Source organism: Carassius auratus, chromosome 49 (assembly GCF_003368295.1).
Source record: "Carassius auratus strain Wakin chromosome 49, ASM336829v1, whole genome shotgun sequence".
In the NCBI taxonomy this organism is placed as follows: Eukaryota; Metazoa; Chordata; class Actinopteri; order Cypriniformes; family Cyprinidae; genus Carassius; species Carassius auratus.
Genome location: NC_039291.1, coordinates 2,355,971 through 2,382,987, shown reverse-complemented (window position 1 = coordinate 2,382,987; position 27,017 = coordinate 2,355,971). Strand labels below are relative to the sequence as shown.

Sequence of the window (27,017 nt, the reverse complement as noted above, 5' to 3'; positions counted from 1 at the left end):
CTTTCTTTTTTCTTTCTTGCTTTCCAATGTCACTTGTTTCTTTCTTTCCGCTGACACTTTCTTTCTTTCTTTCTTTCATTCCGCTGTCTTTCTTTCTTTTTTCTTTCTTTCCACCGTCACTTTCTTTTTTCTTTCTTTCTTTCTTTTTCTTTCTTTCTTTCTTTCCTTCCACTGCCACTTTCCTTTTTTCTTTCTCTCTTTCTTTCTTTCCACTGCCTCTTTCCTTTTTCTTTCTTTCCTTTTTCTTTCTTTCTTTTTTCTTTCCACTGTCACTTTCTTTCTTTCTTTCTTTCTTTCATCTGTCTCTTTCTTTCTTTCCGCTGTCACTTTCTTTCTTTCTTTCTACACATCTATTTACTATCCACCTATCAAGCTATCTATCCATCCATCTATCTATGAATCTATCCATTGATCCCCTTAACAATGGAGACATTTTTCACAAATTTTCAAAAACAATTTTTTTTTTTACTCCTTTTGTATTTCTCTCCAACTCTTTTTCAATATTCGTCTGGTTTCTTAAATCTTTTTCTCCTGATAAAGCTAAACTGACTGCCCTGTATAATTTTGTAATTTTGCTGGGTAAAGCCACTGTCTCAGTGGAGGATATCTGATTCTACTCCCAGCACTCTTCCCGGCTCTCCTTCCCATCCACCTCTCCACAAAACCAACACGAACATGCCAAGCTCCACCAGTGTAATCCTGCGGCTCATCCCAGAGTCTATGGAACCTGACTGTGATACAGCATGAGAAACATCTCAGACTTCAGCAGACCTCTGAGGTTTTAGAAGACAGAATTTCTCTAAAATGATACCTACCTTAGGTCTGTATTCCAAAGCATTCGTGAATTACAACCATTTAAGTTTGGATAGTGCACTTTCACTGACTGAATGAATGATGGATATAAAGAGATAGAAACAGAAAGAGAAAAATGGCAGTGAACGAAATGAATAAAGAAAGATGAACACAGAACAAGACAGAATGAACAAATGTAGAGTATAACATCAGCACAGTCTCTGTGACAGAATTAGATACAATGATAGAAGGAGAAAGAGTGAAAAGACAGGAAATAATGAAGGGTTTGTCATTCCTCTGTCACTTTGGTAATTGCTTTCAAATTGTTACCTGAATTTCTGCACAATTGAACTGTACATCACACCATGGTTTACTGAAATTAATTCCACCAGATCACAAAGACAGCAGGATTTTAATCAAGAAACACAAATGTTCCAGTAGCTCAAGTGGCACATGGAATTATTGGTAGATTTTCAGTTTGCTCGTCTATACTATTGGTGATATAGTGTTAATATATATATTTATATTAACGTGCAAAGCATGAATTTAAGTGCATTAATGTGCAAAGCATGAATTTACGCATCATAGTATTACAATGTGTCCTATAGGATATAGTAAATACTTGTTATGAAATATGCTATCAGAAAAAAAAAAGTTCTCATTATAATAAAGGTAGTATTTCTCAGATTATGGTGAGATTAAAATTACTGTTTCTTACAAACACAGAAAATAATTCTACATGTGCAGATAGAAAATCACCATTATTGTTAATAATAAAAGAGGAAAAGTCCATAATGAACATCACCTGATAAATATCCAATATTGACTAAAACTGAGCTCAATCCATCAATCAATCAATCATGGATTCCTAGGACACATACTGTACACTAATAAATGTGAATGCACTGTAAATTGTTTTGGATAAAAGCATCTGCTAAATGCTGTTTGCTAGTCCTGAGTGAGAACAAAAGAAAATACATAATTTCTTTGAACAGCTTGATCTAAAAAAATAAATAAAAGGAGTTTAATTAAATATAGTGAATAATATCCTTAAAGCAAGTGTTTTAATGAAGCCTGTTTGTTAATTAAGAGCTACCATTTGCTAAAAATTCAATACTCAGAGATTCAGCAAAGACGGAGAGACTTATTGCAAGGTGAGAACTAAGAGCAGAGTGGAATTATGTTAAAAAAGTGAGAGCAGAGATGAGATTGGTCAAAAATATTACTGGCTGTGAATCACGCTTTAAAATAATAACACGAACCGGTGGTCAGATCACCACATTCCCCCAGAAAGAGATACAGTATATTTTCACTGGTTCTGCTGTCATATGTTTCTTCAGTCCACCTGGCTTTCAGAGACGCACAAACCACCCACTCACGAACATGATCTGCTGTCTGTGATCTCTATCCTTAATGAATCCATTACCACTCCAGACCTCACTGTCTGTGTGCTGTCTGGAGGGGGAAAATAATTTTACAATAGAATCTGGCCACAACTATAAGCAGGAGCCTGATTTATGATCATTTCCTTTAAACAGGTCAATCCCAACCAAAAACGGCATTATAAAGAGTGGCTGAGTGTCACAGCATCCTGTCTTATTTCAGTGACTGGTGGTGTTGTCGTATTGACCTCTCAAATGGTTTCAATTATGAATGCCAGCTGCAGAGACTTCTGGATTGCCGGTCGATCTGAGTTAATCTGAGTTCAGCCTGAGGATTTCCTCAGTGTAATGCAGACACTTACATCTTCAAAGCTAGGCGTTAATATTTCTATCAAATCAAACTTAAAACAATGATAACTTGTGCAGAAACTTTCTATGTCGTTGAAAAAAAAAAAAAAACGTTTTAAGTCAATATTCTAAACTCTAGGTTAACTTAATCCTGGGTTACTTGGTTTCACGTTTTCCTAGTTCTTAATTCTTTGAGTAGTCAGTTTCAAAGGATTCATGTGAGAACCCTGGGTTAATTTTCTTATTTGGATATTTATGAGGGATTTATCATGTGGATTTGTATTAATACCTGTTTGTCTAAATATATGTAAATGTTGCCAAATAAATCTGCTCTGGTTTAAATCTCACGTTTGCTGTTACTGTTTCCCTAAAATGTTGAATCTAAACGTACAGCATGAATATTTAATGAGGCAAACATTAAGGCAGTTTATGATTGGTTGGCTGATACTAAACTTCATGTTACATTCTAGAACAAAAGACAGATGGACTCTATAGAAAGGACAGATGGATAATAAAAGTGATCCTGACATAGTGTTTGAGATCTATTTATCATGTATAGTAGCCTAAGATCTGATCACCCGAATGCTGTCCATCTCTAACTCTATTATACTGCACTGCTCTGTTATTTACGATGTTCATGAAATGTTATGTGCTCTGGTCACTACAGTCACTTCCACAGCTACACACTCTCATTCTCAGCATGTCACTCACACACCCGTAATACTACAGGCTCCTGGCCCCTAGTGTAATCTCTCCTGGAGTCTATTACAGCCATTATCCACACACCGACAGAGCACAGAGAGATGGCTCTCGCTGACCTACCTTCCAAGGAAGCACTTGGGGAAGGTGGTAAGTTTGCGCTTTCGGTCTTTTATCAGGTGGCCCTGTTTACTCATGAGGTTATAAAGCTTCTCGCCTTTCTCAGATATCATCACCCAGGTGTCCTGCTCCATGCCCAGTCTCAAAGCTGGAAAAGCAAATATGATAGAGATTTTAAGATAGAGAAATACCCAGAATGGTTGTATGTGTTTATGTGTTGTATATTTAGCACAGCTTAAGTACATGTGTGTGTGTGTGTGTGTGTGTGTGTGTACTGTATATAATGTGTCATTCATGTTAACTACTGTAGTTAAATAATGTTAACAAATGGAACCTTACTGTAAATATTTCCATTTATATTTATATATATATAAGATTTTTGTTTGTTTGTTTTTAATTTATTCCTTTATTTAACCAGGGGAAATCATAGATAAAGATAAATTATTAGAGTATGTTCTGTAAATAAGTTATGATGTTTATCTCTATTATATGTTAAAATCAAATAAATTTAATAGTGGAATCTGTATTAGTAGTTAAAATACTGACTTTATTATAACTTTGTAAAAATGAGCTATTATATTGCTATCATATATATATATATATATATATATATATATATATATATTATCTATTATATATTTTCTTTATACTGATTCTACATTAAGTACACGGTCCAATTTTTCAAAATATAATTCATATATATATATATATATATATATATATATATATATATATATATATATATATATATATATACAATTAAAAAATAATATTATTTATAAAAATAAAGAATAATAATTACAAAACAATTGCAATTACAAATACAATGTAATGCTGTACAGCAAAATCTGACCATTTTTTCAGCATCTATTATTACATCACTCACTTTTTCGTCTTTCTCTCTCTTTTAAAATGGCCTCCAGCCAATCCTGCTTCTCCTCGGGCGTCTTCGCCATGCAGACGAACCACTTGTTCTTCGCTGTGTTGTGGATCTTCCAGCCGTTGTTCACGATGTTTCCGCTGCTGTGGTAATCCGCTGAGGAAAAACACACACGAGTAATCAATGTCTGCCTGTTAGAGACGCCTTTTATAGCTCTCCTAGGCCACTTCCTTGGATTTTCCAAAACATATTTTCTTTTGTCTGTGTAGCCTGTTTGTGTACATGTGGCATGACCAGCAATGTGCTCCGTTTTGCATTCTTGCCTTCCCTCCACAGTTGTATGCCAGACTATCTATCAAAGCGATCAAGATGACAAAATGGATGTTCTTGGCCATAAACAAAGCAGTGTGAACAACCCATGAGAGCAGTAAAGTTCAGAGCAAGTGAAACATTCCCACATGAAACAGGCAACAAACAAAACAGCCCATGAATGAAATAGATCACAGGCAGGCGATGAATCGATTGCTCTAATTACAAGGCCGTGAAGAATCGACATGCTATTTGAACAGTCCCGAAGAACAGGCAGGAATTAAAAGCCATCTTGAAGCACTGATTGCATCAATGTCTCAGAGGAACAAAATCCTTTAGAACTTTTTTGCAACTTTCAAACAATACAGAGTGTATTTTCATGCATTGCATTGTACAGCTCTTTACTTTGCAAGTTGGGTTGTCATTATCATGATGATGTATTGTAAATAAAGCAGTTATTAAAATTATATTTTATTATAAAGATATTATTTGACAATAATAATAATAATAATAATAATAATAATATAGTATCAGTATTTATGCATTTCTAATAATTTGTAATTATTTAATAAATTATATATATGTGTGTGTGTGTGTGTGTGTGTGTGTGTGTACACAGGTGCTTTTCAATAAATTAGAATGTTGAGGAAAAGTTCATTTATTTCAGTAATTCAACTAAAATTGTGAAACTCATGTATTTAATAAATTATTAATAATATTAATAATAATAATAATGGTTTGTTGTTAGATTATTTTATTATATATATATATATATATATATATATATATATATATATATATATATATATATATATATATATATATATATATATATATATACACATTCATACATAGTAAAAAAATAGTAGTAAATTAATCAATAAAATATTATTATTATTATTATTAATATTATAAAATGGTTGTTTTGAATGTTTTGTGATGTATTGTAATACATGTTTTGTTATGTATTTTTGTCTGAAATTCTTCAGGTTTATGTATGATTAAGGTGAATCTGTTATGCCCTAAAATGTTTGCAAAAAGTTAATTTATTACATAAAGTGAAACGTTGCACGTTACAACAGGCAAGATCCGACAGAGCCTAACTCTGAAATACCTATGAGAACAAACACAGCATTTGTGCAAAAAAAAACAAATAAGGTGAGATGTATTCATCAGTTTCTTTTCTCATGCATTAGAAATGGGCCGTTCGTTCGGAACCATAATCAGTCAATCTGGGCGCCTGTGTTTCCTTCCCCCATGAATGGCCTGTGAGTTGCAATGATTACGCATCTCAATTCAGCACAGGAATTGGATAAATTACAGGCATCCATCTGTATGACCGCTGGTGGGATAATGACAAAACCGTCAACATCTTCCTTTAATTCAACCGAATCCATTTCCAATAGCTCTCAACTTCCATATAAAAACCTATCAGTTGTAAAACCGCTTCATTAGCCCTTGCAATTTTTTAATTAATTATAACAGAATGCTATGAGCTTTTACCTGAATATTCTTTTTTAATTTAAACTGAAATGCAAATCTAAGAGAAATCTCCATCTATGGCTTACAGTGCACTTTTACAGCTGCGCACAGGAAGTGTCCATCAACCTAACAGCTTTCATTACACGCAAATAATAGTTTATGTCTGGATTTTACACGGAGTCATTGGGGAGAATGGGAAAACACCCGCAAGAAAATGCAGCGGTGCTGGCTTTGTATAGATTCCATGGACTGAAACCCATCCATCTCCAGAGCAGCCAGATATTAAGTCTGCCAGGGAGCAAATGATTGCTTCTACAAATATAACTGATAATCAGGGCTTCTCCGTCGCCAAAACACACTCCACTCAAGAGTTCATCCAGTCGCCGGGCTCCAAGCACTTGTCATCCTGCCCAGAAAATGACATTTTTCTAACCTTTAGCTATTAAAGTAGTTAAACACTTTACCCCACTCGCTTTGAAATTTTGAAGCGCTATAGATCTACTGTACAGAGTTTAGTGTAGTTTCCCCCTGAGGGTGCAAAGATTATTCAGTTATTTTAAAACTAATGGATGGATTTCCTTGAAAGCCAATTCTGTTTGCTGTCACATGACTTATATGAACCACTTTTATGGTGGTATTTTTTTTTCTTTTTACTTTTAGAGCTTAATAGCCCTAGTACCCAATTACTTTCTTAAAAAAATATCTATATATTAAATAGCCATAGTCAGGGGTTTTATAGTTAACTAAAACTATAGTTAACTATAGCTTAGCTAGCTTCTCTACGGACGGCAGACCCGAGGGGTGCTGGATGTCCTGAGAGATACTTGGGAGGAGGGACAGTCTCAAAGCAAAAATGAAATTCAGTATGTCCTGGACTTGAGAACAAAACTCCACACTTTGGGGCGGCTATCAAGGGAGAATTTGTTACAAGCTCAGGACAGACAGAGCCGGCTGTACAACAGGGGCGCTAAGTTACACAAATTTGCACCGGGAGAGAAAGTACTTGTATTGCTCCCAACATCAAGCTCCAGATTAATGGCAAAGTGGCAAGGACCGTTTGAGGTCGCACGACATGTCGGAGAGCTCGATTATGAGGTTATACGGTTGGATAGGAACGGGGCACGTCAAATATATCACCTCAATCTCCTTAAAAAATGGAAGGAGGTGGAGCCAGTGATGTTGGCGTCGGTAATTATTGGAGAGGAGGATCTTGGGCCGGAGGCGGATGTCAAATCTCAATCCTTCCCCCTGGCCCCAGGTGGAGATCACCTCTCGCCGTCCCAGCTCACTGACGTAGCAAGACTGCAGGCTGAATTTGCCGACGTGTTCTCGCCGCTACCCGGCCGTACCAACCTGATTCAGCACCATATCGAGACGGAGCCGGGCGTGGTAGTTCGCAGCTGGCCGTATCGCTTGCCTGAGCATAAGAAAAAGGTAGTTCAGGCTGAGTTAGGCGCCATGCTTGAAATGGGGGTAATAGAAGAATCCAACAGTAACTGGGCAAGCCCGATAGTTTTGGTTCCGAAAAACCGAAAAAGGACGGCTCATTCCGTTTCTGCGTGGATTACCGCAAGGTGAATGCTGTGTCGAAATTCGACGCATATCCAATGCCGTGGGTTGACGAGTTGCTTGATCGGCACGACTCGTTTGTGCCTCGTTTTTATTCGACGTTGGACCTAACGAAGGGATATTGGGATATTGGCAGATCCCCTTGTCTCCCTTATCCAAAGAAAAGACACAACACCGTTTGGTTTACACCAATTTGTTACCCTTCCGTTCGGGTTGTTCGGGCCTCCGGCCACCTTTCAGCGGCTCATGGACAAGATCCTGCGACCCCATGCTGCATATGCGGCTGCCTACTTGGACGATATCATTATATTTAGTAATGATTGCCAGCGGCATATGCAGCATTTGAGGGCGGTCTTGAGGTCGCTGAGAGGGGCTGGACTCACGGCCAACCCGAAGAAGTGTGCAGTTGGGCGTGTGGAAGTAAGGTATCTGGGCTTCCACTTGGGGCATGGGCAGGTGCGTCCCCAAATTAACAAGACAGCCGCGGTTGCGACCTCTCTGCGTCCCAAGACCAAAAAGGAGGTGAGACAGTTCTTGGGGCTGGCGGGACATTATAGACGGTTTGTGCCTAATTATTCGGACCTCACCAGCCCTTTGACTGACCTTACTAAAAAGGAGGCACCAGATACAGTCCAGTGGACGGAGCCATGTCAGCAGGCCTTTACCCAAGTGAAGGCTGCTCTATGTGGCAGGCTGTTGTTACACGCTCCTAATTTCTCTCTCTCTTTTCTGTTGCAGACAGACACGTCGGACAGGGGGCTGGGGGCAGTCCTGTCTCAGGAGATCGAGGGAGAGGAACGGGTATGTGGAGGTGGAGGCGTGGTTTAGCGAAGCCTGCAGCGGGAGAGAGAGTCGGGAGACGAACGGTGAGTGAGCGGGTTGAACGGAAATAATTAACACCTGTCTCTTGTTTTAGTAACTGGCGTGGAGAGAGTATTTAACACCAGGGGAAACCGGAGTAGGGAAGAGAGAGAAGGACTGCTGACGAGCGCACGAGCCGGAAGCCGCAACCCGGAAGTCTTAAGAGTTTTGTTATTGCCGGTGTGAGTGACAACGTTTAGACAATTATTTATTTAATAAAACCGTCAGCAGTCAAGCCGACCCCTCGTCCTCTTTCTTTCCATCCTTGAACCTTTGTACACTATATATATATATATATATATATATATATATATATATATATATATATATACAGTATATGCACACACACATATTTGGCTTTTAATGTTGAATTGCTATAATTATTTGTATTCTCTGTAATGGAAAATAAATATACATTTAAAGATGCCACGAATTTCCAATACAATAATTAATACATCAAGTCAATATATAATATGATGCAACATTTTTCGTTTTCTTTTAGCTTCGTATAGTTTAACACTGATATTAATTTGTAATAGCATGAGGATGAGCAACACACACCTGTTCCATCATCCACATTCTCCACCTCCATGACCTCTGTGTTGATCCGGCCTCTGAACAGGTAACGAGGACCCTCATTGGCCGTCTTACTGTTTTTTAAACACCTGTAACAGAGTGCAAGAACAGAACCATAACTCTGAGCTTCTCCGTTATCTCATTAAAAACCAGCACAGCTGGCAGCTGAAAGGTTTGACAGGTGAAAGTGAAAGCTCACCTGTTCTTCTTTTTACAGTACACCAGCAAGTTGTCAAAGAGGAAGAAGATGCGTTCCTGGATGTTCCCTGCAGAGATCTTCAGCAGAACTCCCTGCGTGAGCATCTCCGTACAGCAGTCTGTGATGTTGGAGCCCTGGGTGTGGAAAATAGAGCAAAAAAGGTTAAAAAGTAATAATAATAATAATAATAAATTGAATTTTTTATATGCCAGAAATAAATGTTTATACTTTTTTATTTAAATGTATTTTTATTCAAATAAAACAAAATAATCTGAATGAGTTTTTGAAAGAAGAGTCAATATTATTTTAGTACCGATTATAGTTTTATAGTTAATATTATAGTTCATATTTTAAATGCGATTTAATTTGCATACAATTCATTTTAACACATGCCATATAAAGCCTTACAAATTTTTCCATTCATTTGTTCATGCAAATGGTCCATCCCTTATACTGCTCTGTCCAACACTTTGTCTTGTTTCCCAGAGTGCTCTTAGTCAGTAAAGTCTCATGAACACAGCTTCATAAGACCTGCTGTGAAGGACACACAGCTGTGACGGAGGTCAACAACAATGATCAGACAACCTCTTCCTCTTCCTTCAAATCCAGAACACATATTAATGAACTGATGTATTTCACATTTAATGGGGGCTGAAGTTCATGATTACGAAGCAAATCTTAGATTCTTTGCTTTCATTGTAGGTGTGCATCCAATCAAAGGCCTCGTTTCCTGGACATGAAGTAACAGGAAAGCAAAAGGCCAGTAACGAAGCACAAAAGGCTAAAACAGAAATAGGAACTGCTTCCAAAAGGTCACCGTGTCCTTCATTAACGCGGTTTTGGAATGGTCACTGCACTCCGAACAGTACGTACCACTAAATGGTGCACATAAAGTTCCCCATAATATTATAAAGTGACAGCTCTGGCCACACAGACCAAATGCATATAATTTCTCGCCTACCAGAAGGGTGTGACGGACTTAGATATGTGTTACAGACAGAAACAATCTTGCAGGGAAATTGTAGATCTTAAAACAAAATTCAGTCAACATCATTTCGTAGCCCATGTCTGTCTGTTCTAAAACATTCCACCATATTTCCCTTGTAAAATCTGACTGCCTGTTTTTCATTGTGTGGTATGTTTTTACAATGGTTGATGTGGACAGAGAAACCTGGCTAGGATCATTTCAACACGCACTCAGAATACTAAAACAACAAAACTTTGTTTTGCTAAATTTCTTCTTAAAACACAAGGACATGTGCAAGGCTTTTAGGATCAAATACAAAAGTTCACTTTTCGTATAAAAATAGTTGTGGTCCTTGCTGTTTAATCTCTATACATGTGAGACTTGAACTTATTACGACTGCTTACAAATTCATTGACATGCATTCTTGAATATGATGTGAGTCAGTGATTCATGAAGCAGATGGGTAAACAGATTCAAAAGAATGTAAGCATGAACGCTGTCCTCTGTATCGCCATCTGCAAAATACGGTTAAAAATAGATCCAAAGCCTGCTATGAAATGTTCATTCGGAGATTAAACCAGGTTGAGGCAAAATTTGAGTGCTACAGGATGATGTACGTGAGACAGTTAAACTCAACACTAGTCTGAGAGACTTTCGTGGTTATCACACTGACCACAAGTGTTAACTCAGTCTAGTGCCACCCAGAGTTCTGGACTCCATTGAAGTCGTAAATAAATAAATAAATAAATGAAATTAAACAAAAGTGCCATCATTTGCTCTACCTACATGATTTCCTTCTTCTGTGGAACATAAAATATTTATTAGGCATACAATGAAAGTGAATGGTACCAAGACCAACACCCTAAAACCACTGTAAAATGAGACTATATGATTCCTACACCCCAAATGTTCTGACATCATATGCTAGGTTTTAGTGAGGAAAATACTAGTCATTATTCAGTGCCATCATTTTCAAATCTCATTCATGTTCCCATATTACTGTATGTCACACCAAGTTTGATGTCTCTGCTTCCAAACATAAAACGTTTTCATGTGATACATTTGAATATGTACATATGCAAATGAGACTAATATTCAAAAGTTTGGGGTCTAAAGATTTTTCATGTTTTAAAGAAGATGTCTTATGTTTGCCAAGGCTGCATTTATTTGATCAAATATAGAGTGATAGTAATATTGTGATATATTAAAATTAGAATTTTATTTAAATATATTTTAAAATCTAACTTATTCCCATAATGTCAAATCTGAAATGGTAACACATTTTTTTTTATTATTCTTTGAATATAAAGTTCAAAAGAAAAATATTTATTTAAAATAGACTTCCTTTGTAACGATGTAAAGGTCTTTAAATTTCTGAATATCATCTCTGATGTTCAGCGGAAGAAAGAAACTCGTACAAGTTTTGGTACAATGCAAAGTAAATGATGTCCGAATTTTCGCTTTTAGTTGAACCATCCCTTTAAATACAATCACGAGCAGTTTTGTGTATTTGAAAATATTATTAATAATATAAATGATTATCATAAACATTTTGCTAAGTTCTCCTTTGTCTTTTATCAAATAAAAGTCATACAGTTGCATACATCATGACAAAATGTTATTTTTGTTTTCTTTGAACTACCCCTTTAAAGGGATAATTCACCCAAAAATTTGAATGTGATGTTTATCTGCTTACCCCCAGGGCATCCAAGATGTAAGTGACTTTGTTTCTACAGTAGAATACAAACCAAGATTTTTAACTGAAGCATTGCAGTCTATCACTCTTATAATGTTAATGGAAGGAAATCAGGGCTAAAACATACAATAAAAAAAAAGACACATACACAAACAAAACCAAATTAAACCCAATCAAAAATGCCCAAATTTACAGCAGAATTAAAACATGTTTACAGCATGTTGCAAAAAATTATTTTGGTCTATATAGCTAATTTTGCCCTTCATGGCAACTGTGAACTTTTTTATAAGTCTTATGTTTAAATTATATTAAGCCTTAAAGTTCTGCATAATTAAGGGCGTGGCCACTTGAGTGACAAGGTGATTGCCGCTGCTGATTGTCTGGTTTTTGATTGTCTGGGAGAGCTGCACGGTGCACGGTCTCCTAACACCAACCCTGGTCACTTCCTTTTTCCAACTACAAACATTGTTACATCTCTTCAACAAGCCACATGATTTAACAATGTTGAAAACAGTTGCAATGCGTGATATTCTTGCCTAATAAAAGTATTAAAATGATTAAGATATCTTTCTTGTTCGTAATGCAAACTTTGCAGGATGAGTTGCACGCCAAACCCTAATAGATAAGACTTTTTTTTTTTTTTGCTGTAGTAAGTACCACTATTACCGTATTTTCCGAACTATAAATCGCACTTTATTACATAGTTTGGCTGGTCCTGTGACTTATAGTCAGGTGCGACTTATTTATCAAAATGAATTTGACATGAACCAAGAGAAATTAACCAAGAGAAAACATTACCGTCTACAGCCGCAGAGGGCGCTCTATGCTGCTCAGTGCTTGTGTAGTCTACACTGAACAGCATAGAGCGCCCTCTCGTGGCTGTAGACGGTAATGTTTTCTCTTGGTTCTTGGTTCTAAATAAATGCAACTTAAGCCGCGTTTCCACCGCAGGAACTTTACCAAGGAATTGGGACTTTGGCTTGGTACTCGGTGTGTTTCCACCGCAGGAAGCAGGAACTAAATAAAGTTCCGGGTAAAAAACTGCCCCTCAGAAAGTCCCTGCTGGCGAGGTAGTACTCTTTGGTACTCCGCGGTGGAAATGCAGAAAGCAGCAGGTCTGGGGGAAAAATAGTTCCTGGGAAAAAAAAGTTCCTGGTACAAATGTTTCGGGTAATTTTGGTGGAAACGCTGCATTATATAGTCCAGTACGACTTATATATGTTTTTTTCCTCGTTATGACCTATTTTTGTACTGATGCGACTAATACTTAGGTGCGACTTATAGTCCAAAAATAAGGTAGTATAGAATCAATGAAGTTCAAATGAATGTTTTTTTGTGTTTACCTCCCAGCCCTCAATATGAGACTGCCACTCTTCCAGCACCTCCAGTTTCTCCATCTGCCTTTTGGCCTCATTGATATTGGAGCAAACGGCTTTCATCACCTGCAGCGACTCCTGCACCATCAAGTAGTCGTTGTGTTTCTTTGGGGTTCCTTTCAGCAGCTCCTAAACATCCACAGAGAAAAAAAAAAAACATCAAGCATTACATGAAAAGAAAGTGGTATAATTGCAACAAAACACGATTGCATTGTGAATAAGTACGAAGTGAACTTAACTTTTAAACAAAACTTGACACTGACTGATGGAGCTACCAAAGCTGGAGGCTATGTTTTTTTGAAGAATTATGGTTAAAGCTGTGTTTGTAGTATGTTCAGTGTTCTTGCTACTGCAAGATGGGGTGTGTTGAGGAAGATGCTAATCTCTAAACCAAGTCTAAACACAAGTGTTCTGCCTCATCAGTTTAATTCTGGCGCTCACATTTACATGTCTAAGATATCTGAGCAACCACAGATGCCTATCGCTGGTATTTAGCGAGAGGGGCCGCGGCGGCTCCGACTGTGAGAAGCTCAGTGAATATGTCAGAAATTAAGGTCTCATTACATGAACTAGCTCTAGTGTGTGTTTACAGTAAATGGTTTAAAAATCAATGTTTCGGGTTCAAGAACAGCCACGAAACATTAGCTATGAGTCTGGCAATAGATGAAACTCAAGAGTGTAAATAATGAATTGTAAAATTCTTGTTGATTTTCCATGTAAATGTACAAAATAATTACAAAACTCTGACCTTTCACCTTTTTTTTCTTTTTTTTTTTTTTTGAGCTGTGAGGGTGACAGCTGATAAAGATATATGATATATATATATATATATATATATATATATATATATATATATATATATAATTAAAATGAACAAAATCAAATGATTAAAATAAAATACAAAATTAAAAGGATATTCAATTGCAATACATTGATTAGAATACCAAATATAAATATCTATTTTTTAATTATTTGATTAATAGGTTTATATGTAAAATGTAATCAATATTTTATATCAGTCAATAAATGATTAAACATTTTCAAAATCATTTGAAAACAAATATTTTTATAATACGCTTAAAATATGTAATAAACTGATTATGTATTACAAATTATTTCAAGGAATTATCTATCGTTCATGAAAAATTATGAGGTCATATTTTAATGTACTTTAATATGTCTATAATTGCATCATTTGTACTCACTCTCAGGAGTAATGGGTATTTACAGATCCTCTGGATGGGTGCAACCAGGTAGACTTCTAAAGGAACCTCTGTGTTCTTCCTGCCGCCCAGCAACATGCAGTTCTCAAGAGACAGACATGCAAAAGAAGTCAGAAAATGACAGAAATTTCCCTGTGCAGTCTTTAATAACAATCTGTACTTGGATTTGAGTCTCAAAGGGATGACATGTTTCCAACCAAGGTCATGGCTATAAAATTGCCATTAAATCAAATTCAATTGCAGCTGCTTTCAAGTACACCAGTGATTATGTTTCTGTTCTTGTATTAACATTTCTTAATTTTCAAAAATACCACAAACAAACATTAAGAGCATAAAGAGCTTTTAATAAAACACATTAATGTCTAACAAATTACCCTAATAAAAGCAAGAAAATCTATAACTGGCAAGAGACAGTAATAGATCAATTAATGGCACTGGAATAAATGTTAAAAGATACAAGCTTTTAAATTTCTAAAGTAAATCCACAACATAAAGCTTCAAAAATGTGAGCGTGCAGCTTGTCTTTTTTTATGTATGTAAGTATTTTAGTGTTATAGAGGGGTCAGCGCTTGTTTGCATTACATTACAAAAGACAGATTGTTGAAGGACACTCCTGTCAGCTCAGCCAGAGGAAATGAATTTGTGACGGTCTCTCCAAGGAGCTCCCATGTATCACAGGAGGTCATAAGATATAATATTACAAACACATGCCACCGGAGCCTCAGTGTTAGACCTGACCTTGGCCCGGTCCGGCCCATTAACAATGCCCATTAATGAGCTCTCTGTCCAGATACAGGACTTAGGAAATGTGTCCAACAAAAACATCTTTATTCATGTGTTAATACAAATGAAGGGTAAATAATAAAATTATTACAAATGAATATAAAAAAAAAAAAAAAAAAAAAAAAGCACTACAATAAAATACTGCAAAAACCTAGTACAGCATTTAGAGTGCCATTTATTTTGTAAAGAAAAGTAAAATAAAATAAAATTGAAAGATTTCAAGCAGATAATAACCTGATCATGTGTAAGAACACTCTTTACTCTGAAACATGCAGAGCATATATTAATTAAATCACAGCCTTTGCAATCGGTTATCACTGATTATCACAGCAAAACTACCTTAACTACTGTAAAAATGACTGTAATAGTATGGCAACTAGTATACATGGATATTGTAATTCCCACAAAAATTACAGTGCGGCAACAAGTGTCTTACCAGCAGAAGTGTGCGTACTGTCCTGATCTTATTGAGCTCCAGCAGAAGCCTCTGGGCTTTCTCATGATTCCCACAGTACTCGTCGTAAATCTGAAACCTTCCTCTCTGAGGAAAACACAGACACAAAACACACATAGCCACAGCCAGTCACATACAGGCCTGTATCTGAGATTACACTCTTCATGCCCTTCAGCGTCTCTGAGGTTTTATCCAGAGGCAGAAGGAAGATTGGCAGATTAAATGCTAGCATAACAAAGCATTGTCATTCAAAGCACCCATGCAGTGTTATATATATATAGCCCCTGCTGGGAAAAAACAACTTAAACAGCCTGAGGTACTGTACTTTCCCACCCTGACCTGTTTTGGATCCTGATTTTGCAGTGGTTTTGGTCACTTTTCAGCCTGTCATGCTGGGAGTCCAGCTTAAACCAACTAAGACCATCTTAAACCGAGAAGGTTTGTTTTACCAAGGATGTGTGTAATACAGTGAGAATAAGAGAGCATGGCAGACAGAGACTTACAAAGTGCAGGAAGCAGCAGCCCACTTCATGATACGGGTTTGGGTCGGGCTGCAGAAGCTCTTCGACCATGGACAAGAAGTCCCTGTGCACAGACAGGATCTCTTCCAGGTTAGAAAACAGCACCTGTGGGGCAAACACATGGAAAGATTAACTTTCTGACTGTGGGGCATTGGCTGGATCTGGAAAACTAATAATACACTGCAAAAACTGAAGATGAAAACTGAAGATGTCTGGAAGTGACTGTAACTTTAAATAAATATACACAAAACTTAAGACTATTATCAAGACATTTATTTTGATATTTCATCCCTTATAGAATCACATTCAGACATTTTAAAGGTCTCTTAGGTGTCCCAAAACCTCTGAAGACAAGGAAGCTGTGTGCTAGTCTAGATATTCAAAAGCTCTGACCTCTGAATGACCTTTGGAGAGTGAGAATCTGGCACATGCTTTTAAAACATGCAAATAGCAGTCTGAGTTTGTTTACACTCACTGTTCTGTCCCACTGAGAATGCGTTGAGTTTACTGTCACGCACCGCCAGCCACGCTGAACATTTATTGTTTACAGCAATTCACCTACCTTTAAAGAAATAGTTCACATATTGCAAATTATAAATACGCTAATTTTGTAAATTTGCTTCCTCTCATGTCTGGCATGTCGTGATTCATCAGAAGAGAACCAATTATGTTTGATGTCACTGATGTTAAGTAAACAACTTAAATATTGGTCTGTTTCTCACACAAATGTATTTTTAAAAGGCTTACAATATAGCGAACAAGTCTTATGCAATGTTATTTTAGTATCATTTATAGAATGTCATAATTTTTGTTAATATGTTAAACTAGCTTTTTTATTTGTATATTTTCAATATTTATGTATATTTTTATGTTTTAGTAATTATGTGTGTTTCTCATTTTAATCAGTTTTTTTTCTATTTAAATGTTATTTTTATTTCAGTTTGAGTAATTTAAGTACTAAAACTTTATTTAAAAATTTAGTTCTAACTTATTTTTACTCAGGAATTGCCAGTTCATTTTATAAATAATAGCAAACAGCAAGCAACATACTGAATTTAACAGAATTTTTAGTTCTAATCTAACATTTGTATTTAATTGTAGCTATATTTCAATTACTGGAAAGTATTTTATTATAATAACAACAATACTGGTCTTATGGACCATATTAATGGTGCTTTCTGTAATTTTTTTTAAAGATAATTTATTTTCACTGCATGGAAAAGAGCAGCCTGGGCATTTTATTAAACATCTAATTTTGAGTTTTATGGAAGAAAATAGTAATGCTGGTTTTGAATGACATTAAGGTGTTTAAATGACTATTTACATTTTTTATGAACTATTCCTTTAACAAATGTTACACTTTTTAGGCTTGAATATACCCCGAAACCAATAGTGTGTCTTAAACTCACCTTGACAGTTTCCTCTGTGATATTCTTATCAATTTTAGACACAGCATACTGATTGAGGCGATGAAGAAGTACCTGATGGGGACACAGGAAAGAGGAGAATGTAAACAGTCAGCAAATAACTGTCTCCCTCTTGCACACGATCATCCGTCTAAGAAAGACTGAGTTGAATTTCCAGTTGCAGCAAGTTGGATGAAGAGGCCACAGCAAACTGCAGCCAGCACTAACGATCCAACATGAAATCCAATTTCTCCTCATCACAGACAACAGGGAATGCATAACAAATGCAATTTAAAACCTTCCTAAGAAGAAGGAGAAAGAGGCCACAATACTGGGGGTCTAACAAAACAGGACTTAAAATAAAAACATAGTATGAATATAGTAAATCTCAAGCACTGAGGTTGATGAATAGCTGCATCCACAAGTCACTTTGCATGAAGGAGATTTGAGTAAACACATAAATCCTATCACATGGTAAGATCTCTATTTGGAGCAGAGAAATGATAGGGTGAGTCATTTCAATATAAGCTAAACTATTCACATCTTATCTGAATCACAGTGTCACACTTTTTGAGGTGCTTCTATTATTAAACAGCCTGAGATAATTGGGCTGTCATGTCTGGATTATAAACATCTCAAAGCTAGATAAATAAAAGCGTGGCATCTTAGTTGCGGTTGTACATATGGTTGATTAGTTAATATGAGCAGGGAAAAGGCTATCAGAAGCTCATTTCTGAAATTTTTGATTTGTTAAATATGCATGCTAAATACACGGTACATGTTCAGACAAAGACTGAAAGAATGTCTTGGGTTACGTGTATCACCATGGTTCCCTGATAGGGAACAAGACGCTAAGTCCTCTAGCGGAGACTTGGGGGACTGCTGCCAGCAGGACTGGTGTCTGAAGCACGTTTGAAAAAACTCTAATCCTATTGGCCCACGTACCCAGTGAAGTCACAGGCGAATGGCCGAAAGTAAAAGACGGCACCTACAGATCACTTAGTTGTCTGAAGGAGACGTGAAACAGTGAGGGGGCCTAGCATCTCCTCTTGGGGAACAAAATGCCAACTATGCCGTGCCACATCCCTGTCCATCTGGTGAAAGTGCACCAAGGAAGTGATAGACATACATCTAACCTTTCCTCAGAAAGAGGCCAAGCCACTGACACCCCGGGCCGCTCACATTGCTTGGCAGTACTGGGGAACCCAGTTTCAGATGAAAGAGGGACATCCACAACAAGCTAAGAACCCAGCTACGCTATCCGAGCAACACTTTAGCCTGATAATACAAGGAGCACGGATAGAGGCTACCCTCTTAGAAACACTAGCAGGGGGTGTAGCACAGCCTAGATAGGGGCTCCAGGGGACCACTACTTAAAAAAACTAGTAAGGGGAGTTTTGAAGATTACCAAGGCCACAGAGAGAGGGTTGTCCAAGGGAAGCAGTGGTGGAAAGGGTACTGAAAAAATATACTGAAGTAAAAGTAACATTACACTCCAAAAAAAATAGTGTGAATAGAGTAAAAAGTACTTGTCTGAAAAAGAAAAACTACATGAGTAAGAGTCAAAGAGTCGCTTATTTAAAAGTACTCATAAGTTGTGAGTAGTGAGTACTGAACTGTCAATTCTACCCACAAAGAAACCAATCAGATGTGCCATGCGAATAATGATGTGATTATTTCAGATTTATGTGAGATCAGATATCAGTTATCAGTTAGAACCTATTGACCTGTGCCATCTAGAGTTTCACGACAGAGCTTTCTATATATTGTCAAAATGCTGAAAATATTGAGATTTCATCCCAGCACTACATGGTACAGTTCCATCATGTTGTTTTGGACATATACCATGGTTGAACTACGGAATTGCTTGAAAATTGAAAAAAGGTCACTACAAAACTACAATTTAGTGACAGTACAGAAAACGAGGCATTTCCTGTTAGCATATCTGTCTAAATGGCTCACCTCGTCCTCTCTGCTGAGTGAGTGGGTCTATAACACTAGGCCAAATAACCAAAGAGAGGCTCTCCACTGGCAAGATAACCACATGCAAACTGAGTGTGCTGATTACAAGGCCGAGAACTAACCACTTATATATTTCATCAACTAAAATTAAACCGTTCCAGAACACTCTCCAAATGAAAATCTAAATGAAAGGGCGAATACGGAAGGAGGTAATGAAACACGTTTCTTGATTGCAGCTCAGCTGCGCAGCTAAAGCCTTGGTGCTGATTATGTTTCTGTAGCTGTGCTCCACAGCTACACCGGCTGATTAGCAAGTCTAATGAACAAACATGTGGAGTGTCAGCGAACGGCACCTTGCATTGGATTGACAGGGCTGCTGGTTTGCGCTTATCAACATGTAACTTCAGTTTACATTTGCATACAATTTCATGTCATCTGAGCCTTAGAACAAGATCTGTCCCACTGCGATGAGGTTCTGCAGCTTTTAAAGAGATAGCTCACACAAAAATGAAAATTCTGTCATTAATTACTCACCCTCATATCGTTCCAAACCCATAAGACCTCTGTTCATCTTCAGAACACAACTTGAGATATTTTTGATGAAATCCAAGAGCTTTCTCACCCTGCAAACCACGTTCAAGGCCCAAAAAGGTAGTAAGGAGTCGGACATCAGTAAAACAGTCCATGTGACATCAGTGGTTCAACCTTAATTTTATGAAGCCCCGAGAATACAAAAATAACGATTATATTCAACTTTGTCATGTGCTCACATTGTAGTAAAATTATCTTTGTTTTCTGAAGATGAATGAAGGTCTTATGGTTTGGAATGACATAAGGGTGGGTAAATAATGACAGAATTTTCATTTTTGGATGAACTTTCACTTTAACCTTTTTAAGTCTTACATTTCAGTCCTATCCCAAATTCCACAGAGACTACTAGTCTCATTAGATTTTGTCAAGATAAAAAAATAAAATAAAAAAACTGCTTGCAATAGAGATTTAAGGAATAGCTGACTCCAAAATCTCAGGTACACAATAAGATTTTTTAAAGAATGTAGTTGACCAAACTGTTTCAGGTCCCACTGACTTCTGTAGTCTTTGTCATTATTATGGAAGCCACTGTGACTCAGAAACATTTGGACACCAACATTCTTCTGTGTTCCACAGAAAAAATATAAGTTATAAACCATATATGTTTGAATCAACATGAGGGTAAGTAAATGAAAACTGAATTTTACTTTTGGTCAAATATTCCTTTAAAGAAGGAATAGTTTTGTTTTGTCCACAGCCAGAAAAAAAAGAAAAAAAAAAGAACCTGATTCCAGTACCCATTGAGCATGAGTCTTGAGTCACTAAGGAACTTCAGGATGGAAAGGTGGATGTGATCCAAGAAGACTACCGGAAAAAACAACTTGTCCTTTTCAAAGAACACCTCACAAGTATGCAGTCGAAAACAGTTCCAAACTCATGGATGTGAACCATATGCCGACAAAGCAACATTCACCTGCTGGCCACTGTCTCGTCTTCTTCAGCTTCAGACGGAAGCTTGCTGCAGTAAATCCAGCCTTTATTAGACAGCCAGCTGACCGAATATGAGAGCGCTCTGAACCTGCACCGAGCCATGAAGTCATACTCATACTAATATCTTCACCAGGAGCAGAAAAAGCAAGCATGGTTTCATTTAACATCTTACAGAAAAATATTCAGACTGAATGTATTAATTTCTTTCCAAAAAATCATACTGACCCCAGACTTTTGAACATTGTATGAATATTTAATTTATGTATGAACAATTCTTGAAATTCTTTTTATTTACTGCCTCCAGGATGCAATAAATGTAAAGTAGCATGTGTATGTTTGTATGTATTTGAATATGTTTACTCATTTTCCTGCTAAGCAGACATGCCAGCCGTCAAACTCCTACACAGTGGCTTGGGCTCATGCTCTGTTTACGTCTCATGTGTATACATGTGTGTGTTGAAAATTACACAGCGCCAAGCTTCACTGTATAACTTTGCAGTGACAGTTAGACAGGCATTACCAGTTTCCTTATGTCAGGCCATAGCTTTAACAGGCCACACTACTTATGGTTATGTAATACTAAATTGCAGCATCTTATCCATACCTCAAATGTTATGAGTACGGGAGGTATACCTGTCAATGAATAGCTGTCAAAAATCAATGACAGGTTTGCACACAAGATTTCTGACACAAATCATTTTCCCTCCTACCACAACTTATTGATGACAGCTGATTGACAGCCATAGAATGTAGTCATGAAGGATAAATGTTATCTTTCCCTGCAACAACACAAGACAAGTAGAGAGATTAAACCCAAGCCCATTCAAAATGAAATAATGCAAGTGAATAATACAAGAATAGGGATGCACTAATATTACAATTATGGCCAATAAAAATAATCTGATAATTATTTTCATGTTATTGCCAATAACCAACATTACATTTCTATACTATTTTGTCATCACAAGCATCACCACATTATAAATGCACAGTTTAAAATAAAGTTACATTTTGCTAATGAATTATACTATATATATATATATATATATATATATATATATATATATATATATATATATATATATATATATATATATATATATATATATATATATATATATTAACTTAAGGAGGGAGTTAGATGATGGCAAAGAGAATCTAAATGTAAAAATAATATGATTAAAAAAATATTTTTCATTTATTTTTATTATTATTATTAACACTAATTATTTATCAATCTTGTAAACCTATAGGTTAAATGATCATACACATAAATATGTAACATTTACCAATATATATATATATATATATATATATATATATACAGACACACACACACACACACACACACACACACACACACACACACATATATATATATATATATATATATATATATATATATATATATATATATATATATATATATATATATATATATATATAAACATAGGTAGCTAAGGATAGCAGAATGGAAATACAGCATGACATTTATGGTCAATCACAGGTGACGTATACTTTTCGTGCCGGCTGAAATGCAGACACTCTCCATTCAAAATATAATTCTGTGAATGGCTTCTTTGTTCAGCGATGATCCAGTGATTCTCTGCTTTATGGTAATTGGGTCAGGCTTTAATTCAGTCAGTGAAAGAAAACATTCAGAGCCTGTTGGATCCACCAAGACTACAGAAGTCTGAGCAGTTTTTTGGAAGAAGAAAAAAGGGATAAAGATATTCATAATTATTAATAAACTTATTCACATGTTAGTTGTAAAACATATTGCAACAGTCAAGACAGGTTATTAATTTGGTTATCTCATCTCCTTCACTAAGTCAAGGGGTCAAGGGTTAAATAGTTAGCATGAACTATTCAACCCCTGCTGGCAGATGATCTTTTTAACTATGAATACTAATACTACTTATAATAATAATAAGTAGTAGTAGTAGTAGTATAAACAGTTATTGAAAATAAAATATTTTAATGCAGTTTTTATTATAAATAAATATATATATATATATATATATATATATATATATATATATATATATATATATATATATATATATATATATATATATATATACATTAATCCTGTGCATTTTTTTGTATTTGTTCATTGTTAAAGGACAAATGCACTCTCCCACAGTCATTAATTTTTCTTTTCTCCCAGACAGATGATGAACCAAAGTCTGGGACCAGCCTCCACCTTCACAAACCCACACCAGGGTGTCTGAGAAAATAGCCTGTGCTTTTCTTCCTGTGGAGGAAAAACTCAATTTACCAGGGCCTATTTCTGCACAACATCAACCAAGCCTGCATGCCATGAGGCTTTGTGACAGTGTGAGACTTTATACCAAATTCGGAGAAAGACAGCACGAGCAACAAAACACTTTACATGAAGGATTCAAAGACGAGCATGAAACAAGCCTGTGTTTTATGGTTTCTAATAACACCATCAGGATCCGCAGACATCCACAGGAAACGCTTACTATTAATACATGTTCTGAGAGCTAACATGCTGGTTTGGGACATGCTAAAAACCCATGGAGTTTGTTATCATTAACAAAGACAAGGCAGTTTTTCGATATTATTTTTGTCCAAAAACGCCCACCTGTCTACAGGCATGTAACCACTTTTTCATGTGTATTCAACCTCAGACGGTCAGGCAGCATAAGGCAGTATACACCCTGCAGAGGAAACTTCCATATGCTTGGTTTTTGGATGCTGGATATTGATTAGGGCTGGTAACAGATGTGAAAAAGAATTCATTCCAATGCACTGAGAATCTATATGAGAACATATATGTTTTTTAAGCCACTAAAATTAACCAGTTCATAGAAGTCATTGTTTATGAATCAGACTACACAGATCATGCTATACATACAGTATTGTTCAAAATAATAGCAGTACAATGTGACTAACCAGAATAATCAAGGTTTTTAGTATATTTTTTATTGCTACGTGGCAAACAAGTTACCAGTAGGTTCAGTAGATTGTCAGAAAACAAACAAGACCCAGCATTCATGATATGCACGCTCTTAAGGCTGTGCAATTGGGCAATTAGTTGAAAGGGGTGTGTTCAAAAAAATAGCAGTGTCTACCTTTGACTGTACAAACTCAAAACTATTTTGTACAAAAAAAAAATTTTTCTGGGATTTAGCAATCCTGTGAATCACTAAACTAATATTTAGTTGTATGACCACAGTTTTTTAAATCTGCTTGACATCTGTGTGGCATGGAGTCAACCAACTTGTGGCACCTCTCAGCTGTTATTCCACTCCATGATTCTTTAACAACATTCCACAATTCATTCACATTTCTTGGTTTTGCTTCAGAAACAGCATTTTTGATATCACCCCACAAGTTCTCAATTGGATTAAGGTCTGGAGATTGGGCTGGCCACTCCATAACATTAATTTTGTTGGTTTGGAACCAAGACTTTGCCCGTTTACTAGTGTGTTTTGGGTCATTGTCTTGTTGAAACAACCATTTCAAGGGCATGTCCTCTTCAGCATAGGGCAACATGACCTCTTCAAGTATTTTAACATATGCAAACTGATCCATGATCCCTGGTATGCGATAAATAGGCCCAACACCATAGTAGGAGAAACATGCCCATATCATGATGCTTGCACCTCCATGCTTCACTGTCTTCACTGTGTACTGTGGCTTGAATTCAGAGTTTGGGGGTCGTCTCACAAACTGCCTGTGGCCCTTGGACCCAAAAATAACAATTTTACTCTCATCAGTCCACAAAATGTTCCTCCATTTCTCTTTAGGCCAGTTGATGTGTTCTTTGGCAAATTGTAACCTCTTCTGCACATGCCTTTTTTTTAACAGAGGGACTTTGCGGGGGATTCTTGAAAATAGATTAGCTTCACACAGACGTCTTCTAACTGTCACAGTACTTACAGGTAACTCCAGACTGTCTTTGATCATCCTGGAGCTGATCATTGGCTGAGCCTTTGCCATTCTGGTTATTCTTCTATCCATTTTGATGGTTGTCTTCCGTTTTCTTCCACGTCTCTCTGGTTTTGCTCTCCATTTTAAGGCATTGGAGATCATTTTAGCTGAACAGCCTATAATTTTTTGCACCTCTTTATAGGTTTTCCCCTCTCTAATCAACTTTTTAATCAAAGTACGCTGTTCTTCTGAACAATGTCTTGAACGACCCATTTTCCTCAGCTTTCAAATGCATGTTCAACAAGTGTTGGCTTCATCCTTAAATAGGGGCCACCTGATTCACACCTGTTTCTTCACAAAATTGATGACCTCAGTGATTGAATGCCACACTGCTATTTTTTTGAACACACCCCTTTCAACTAATTCAACTAATTGCCCAATTGCACAGCCTTAAGAGCGTGCATATCATGAATGCTGGGTCTTGTTTGTTTTCTGAGAATCTACTGAACCTACTGGTAACTTGTTTGCCACGTAGCAATAAAAAAATATACAAAAAACCTTGATTATTCTGGTTAGTCACATTGTACTGCTATTATTTTGAACAATACTGTATTTGATTGCTAAAAACTACATTGACTACATTGGTCACACTGTATGTTTTTGATTAATAGAAAATAAGTTCATAGGAGTTATTTGTTTATAAATCAGACTCAACTGGTCACACTGTATGCTTTTGATTAACTAAAAATTACCAGTTTAGAGGAGTGTTTTCTTTGTGAATCGGACTAAACTGGTCACGCTGTATGTTTTTAAGTCACGAAAAGGAACCAGTTCATAAGAGTTATTTGTAAAAACCAACTACACAATACAGATTGCAAACCAACATTCAGAATATAGGAGTTGATTTAAAAAATAAATAAGAATACACAACTGCTGAAAAATCTTGAGAAAACAAGATTTTAAGAATCATTATCAGCACTGTACAAATATTAAGAATGTTATTAATCAAAAAATCTATCAGCCAAGTTAATCTAGCAAGGCTTATAACTACTTTAACCAGCTAAAAATGAATCCTAGCTTCTCCAGTCAATTTTGCAGGTGAACAGCAAGGCTCTGCTGGTCCACTAGCTAAACCAGAACAAAACAGGAATGGCTCTTCTTGTTGGTCTTTTCTTTTGAGAAAAATTTGCATGTGACCTCCATATTTTTAAACCTACAACAACTCATGAGAATGATATGAGGAGCGATGGTTTGAGGGCCCGTGATTGTGTAATATTAGCTCCCATGACAAATTTTCCAAGTGTCTCAGTGGCATTCAAATGTACAGTGTAATAGCATTTCAGTGTCCCTTATTAATATGTCCATAACAGCAAAATTCAGTGTTACTTCACATGCATTTCAAAGCTAATTGTTGTGCATCAAAGGGTCAAAATCCTATTAGAGACTGGTGTTGGAATGCCCATGACTAAGCTGAATTTTAAGTTGTGCATTTTAAGCTCAGTCAGCATGTGTGGCACATACGACTGTGCTATTGATTTGAGTTCTGTCTTGGGTTATTCAATAAAGCCCATTTTTACTGGATCTGATGCAATTGGGGGTCTTGGAACCTCAAACTGGTCGCAATTGGATGTTGTCAGTGGAGGGAAAGAGAAAGCAACTTTGTCTTTTCTTTTGGAGATCCCTAAAGACAGCTTGAATGTCAATGAAAAGGGCTGACCAAAAGTGCCCCCTCCAAGTGCTTTGGGATCAATGCCATCTTTGTGTATGAATGAACAGTGGCCCTCACTAACCCCTTCAGCATGCCAGCCACTCCGCTGGAGGCCGGGACTAGTTAGCAGAGCACAAGAGACAGGGAAGATGGCACCAGCGGCCTGTTGCAGATCACAGTGGAGCCACAAAGGACAATCCTGCAAAGGTTTGAGGTGACTCAGACTTTGGAAGGCATCGTGGAGTCTGTCAATGAATACGAATTGGGGCTTAGCTTTAAA

The 27,017-nt window shown here is 36.6% G+C and overlaps 1 protein-coding gene across 1 annotated transcript in view; it reads right to left on the bottom strand.

Moving 5' to 3' along the window:
• The window catches only part of LOC113066033 (phosphatidylinositol 3,4,5-trisphosphate-dependent Rac exchanger 2 protein-like), a 103,721-nt gene that overhangs the window by 59,230 nt on the left and 17,474 nt on the right, over positions 1–27,017 (bottom strand). Inside the window, exons 2-10 of the mRNA XM_026237612.1 lie at positions 17,647–17,718; positions 16,220–16,342; positions 15,699–15,803; positions 14,462–14,563; positions 13,224–13,385; positions 9,218–9,351; positions 9,004–9,107; positions 4,228–4,377; positions 3,345–3,489 (exon numbers count right to left, since the gene is read on the bottom strand). Coding sequence (XP_026093397.1) covers positions 3,345–3,489; positions 4,228–4,377; positions 9,004–9,107; positions 9,218–9,351; positions 13,224–13,385; positions 14,462–14,563; positions 15,699–15,803; positions 16,220–16,342; positions 17,647–17,718 — 1,097 coding nt within the window. The remainder of the gene's footprint in view (positions 1–3,344; positions 3,490–4,227; positions 4,378–9,003; positions 9,108–9,217; positions 9,352–13,223; positions 13,386–14,461; positions 14,564–15,698; positions 15,804–16,219; positions 16,343–17,646; positions 17,719–27,017) is intronic.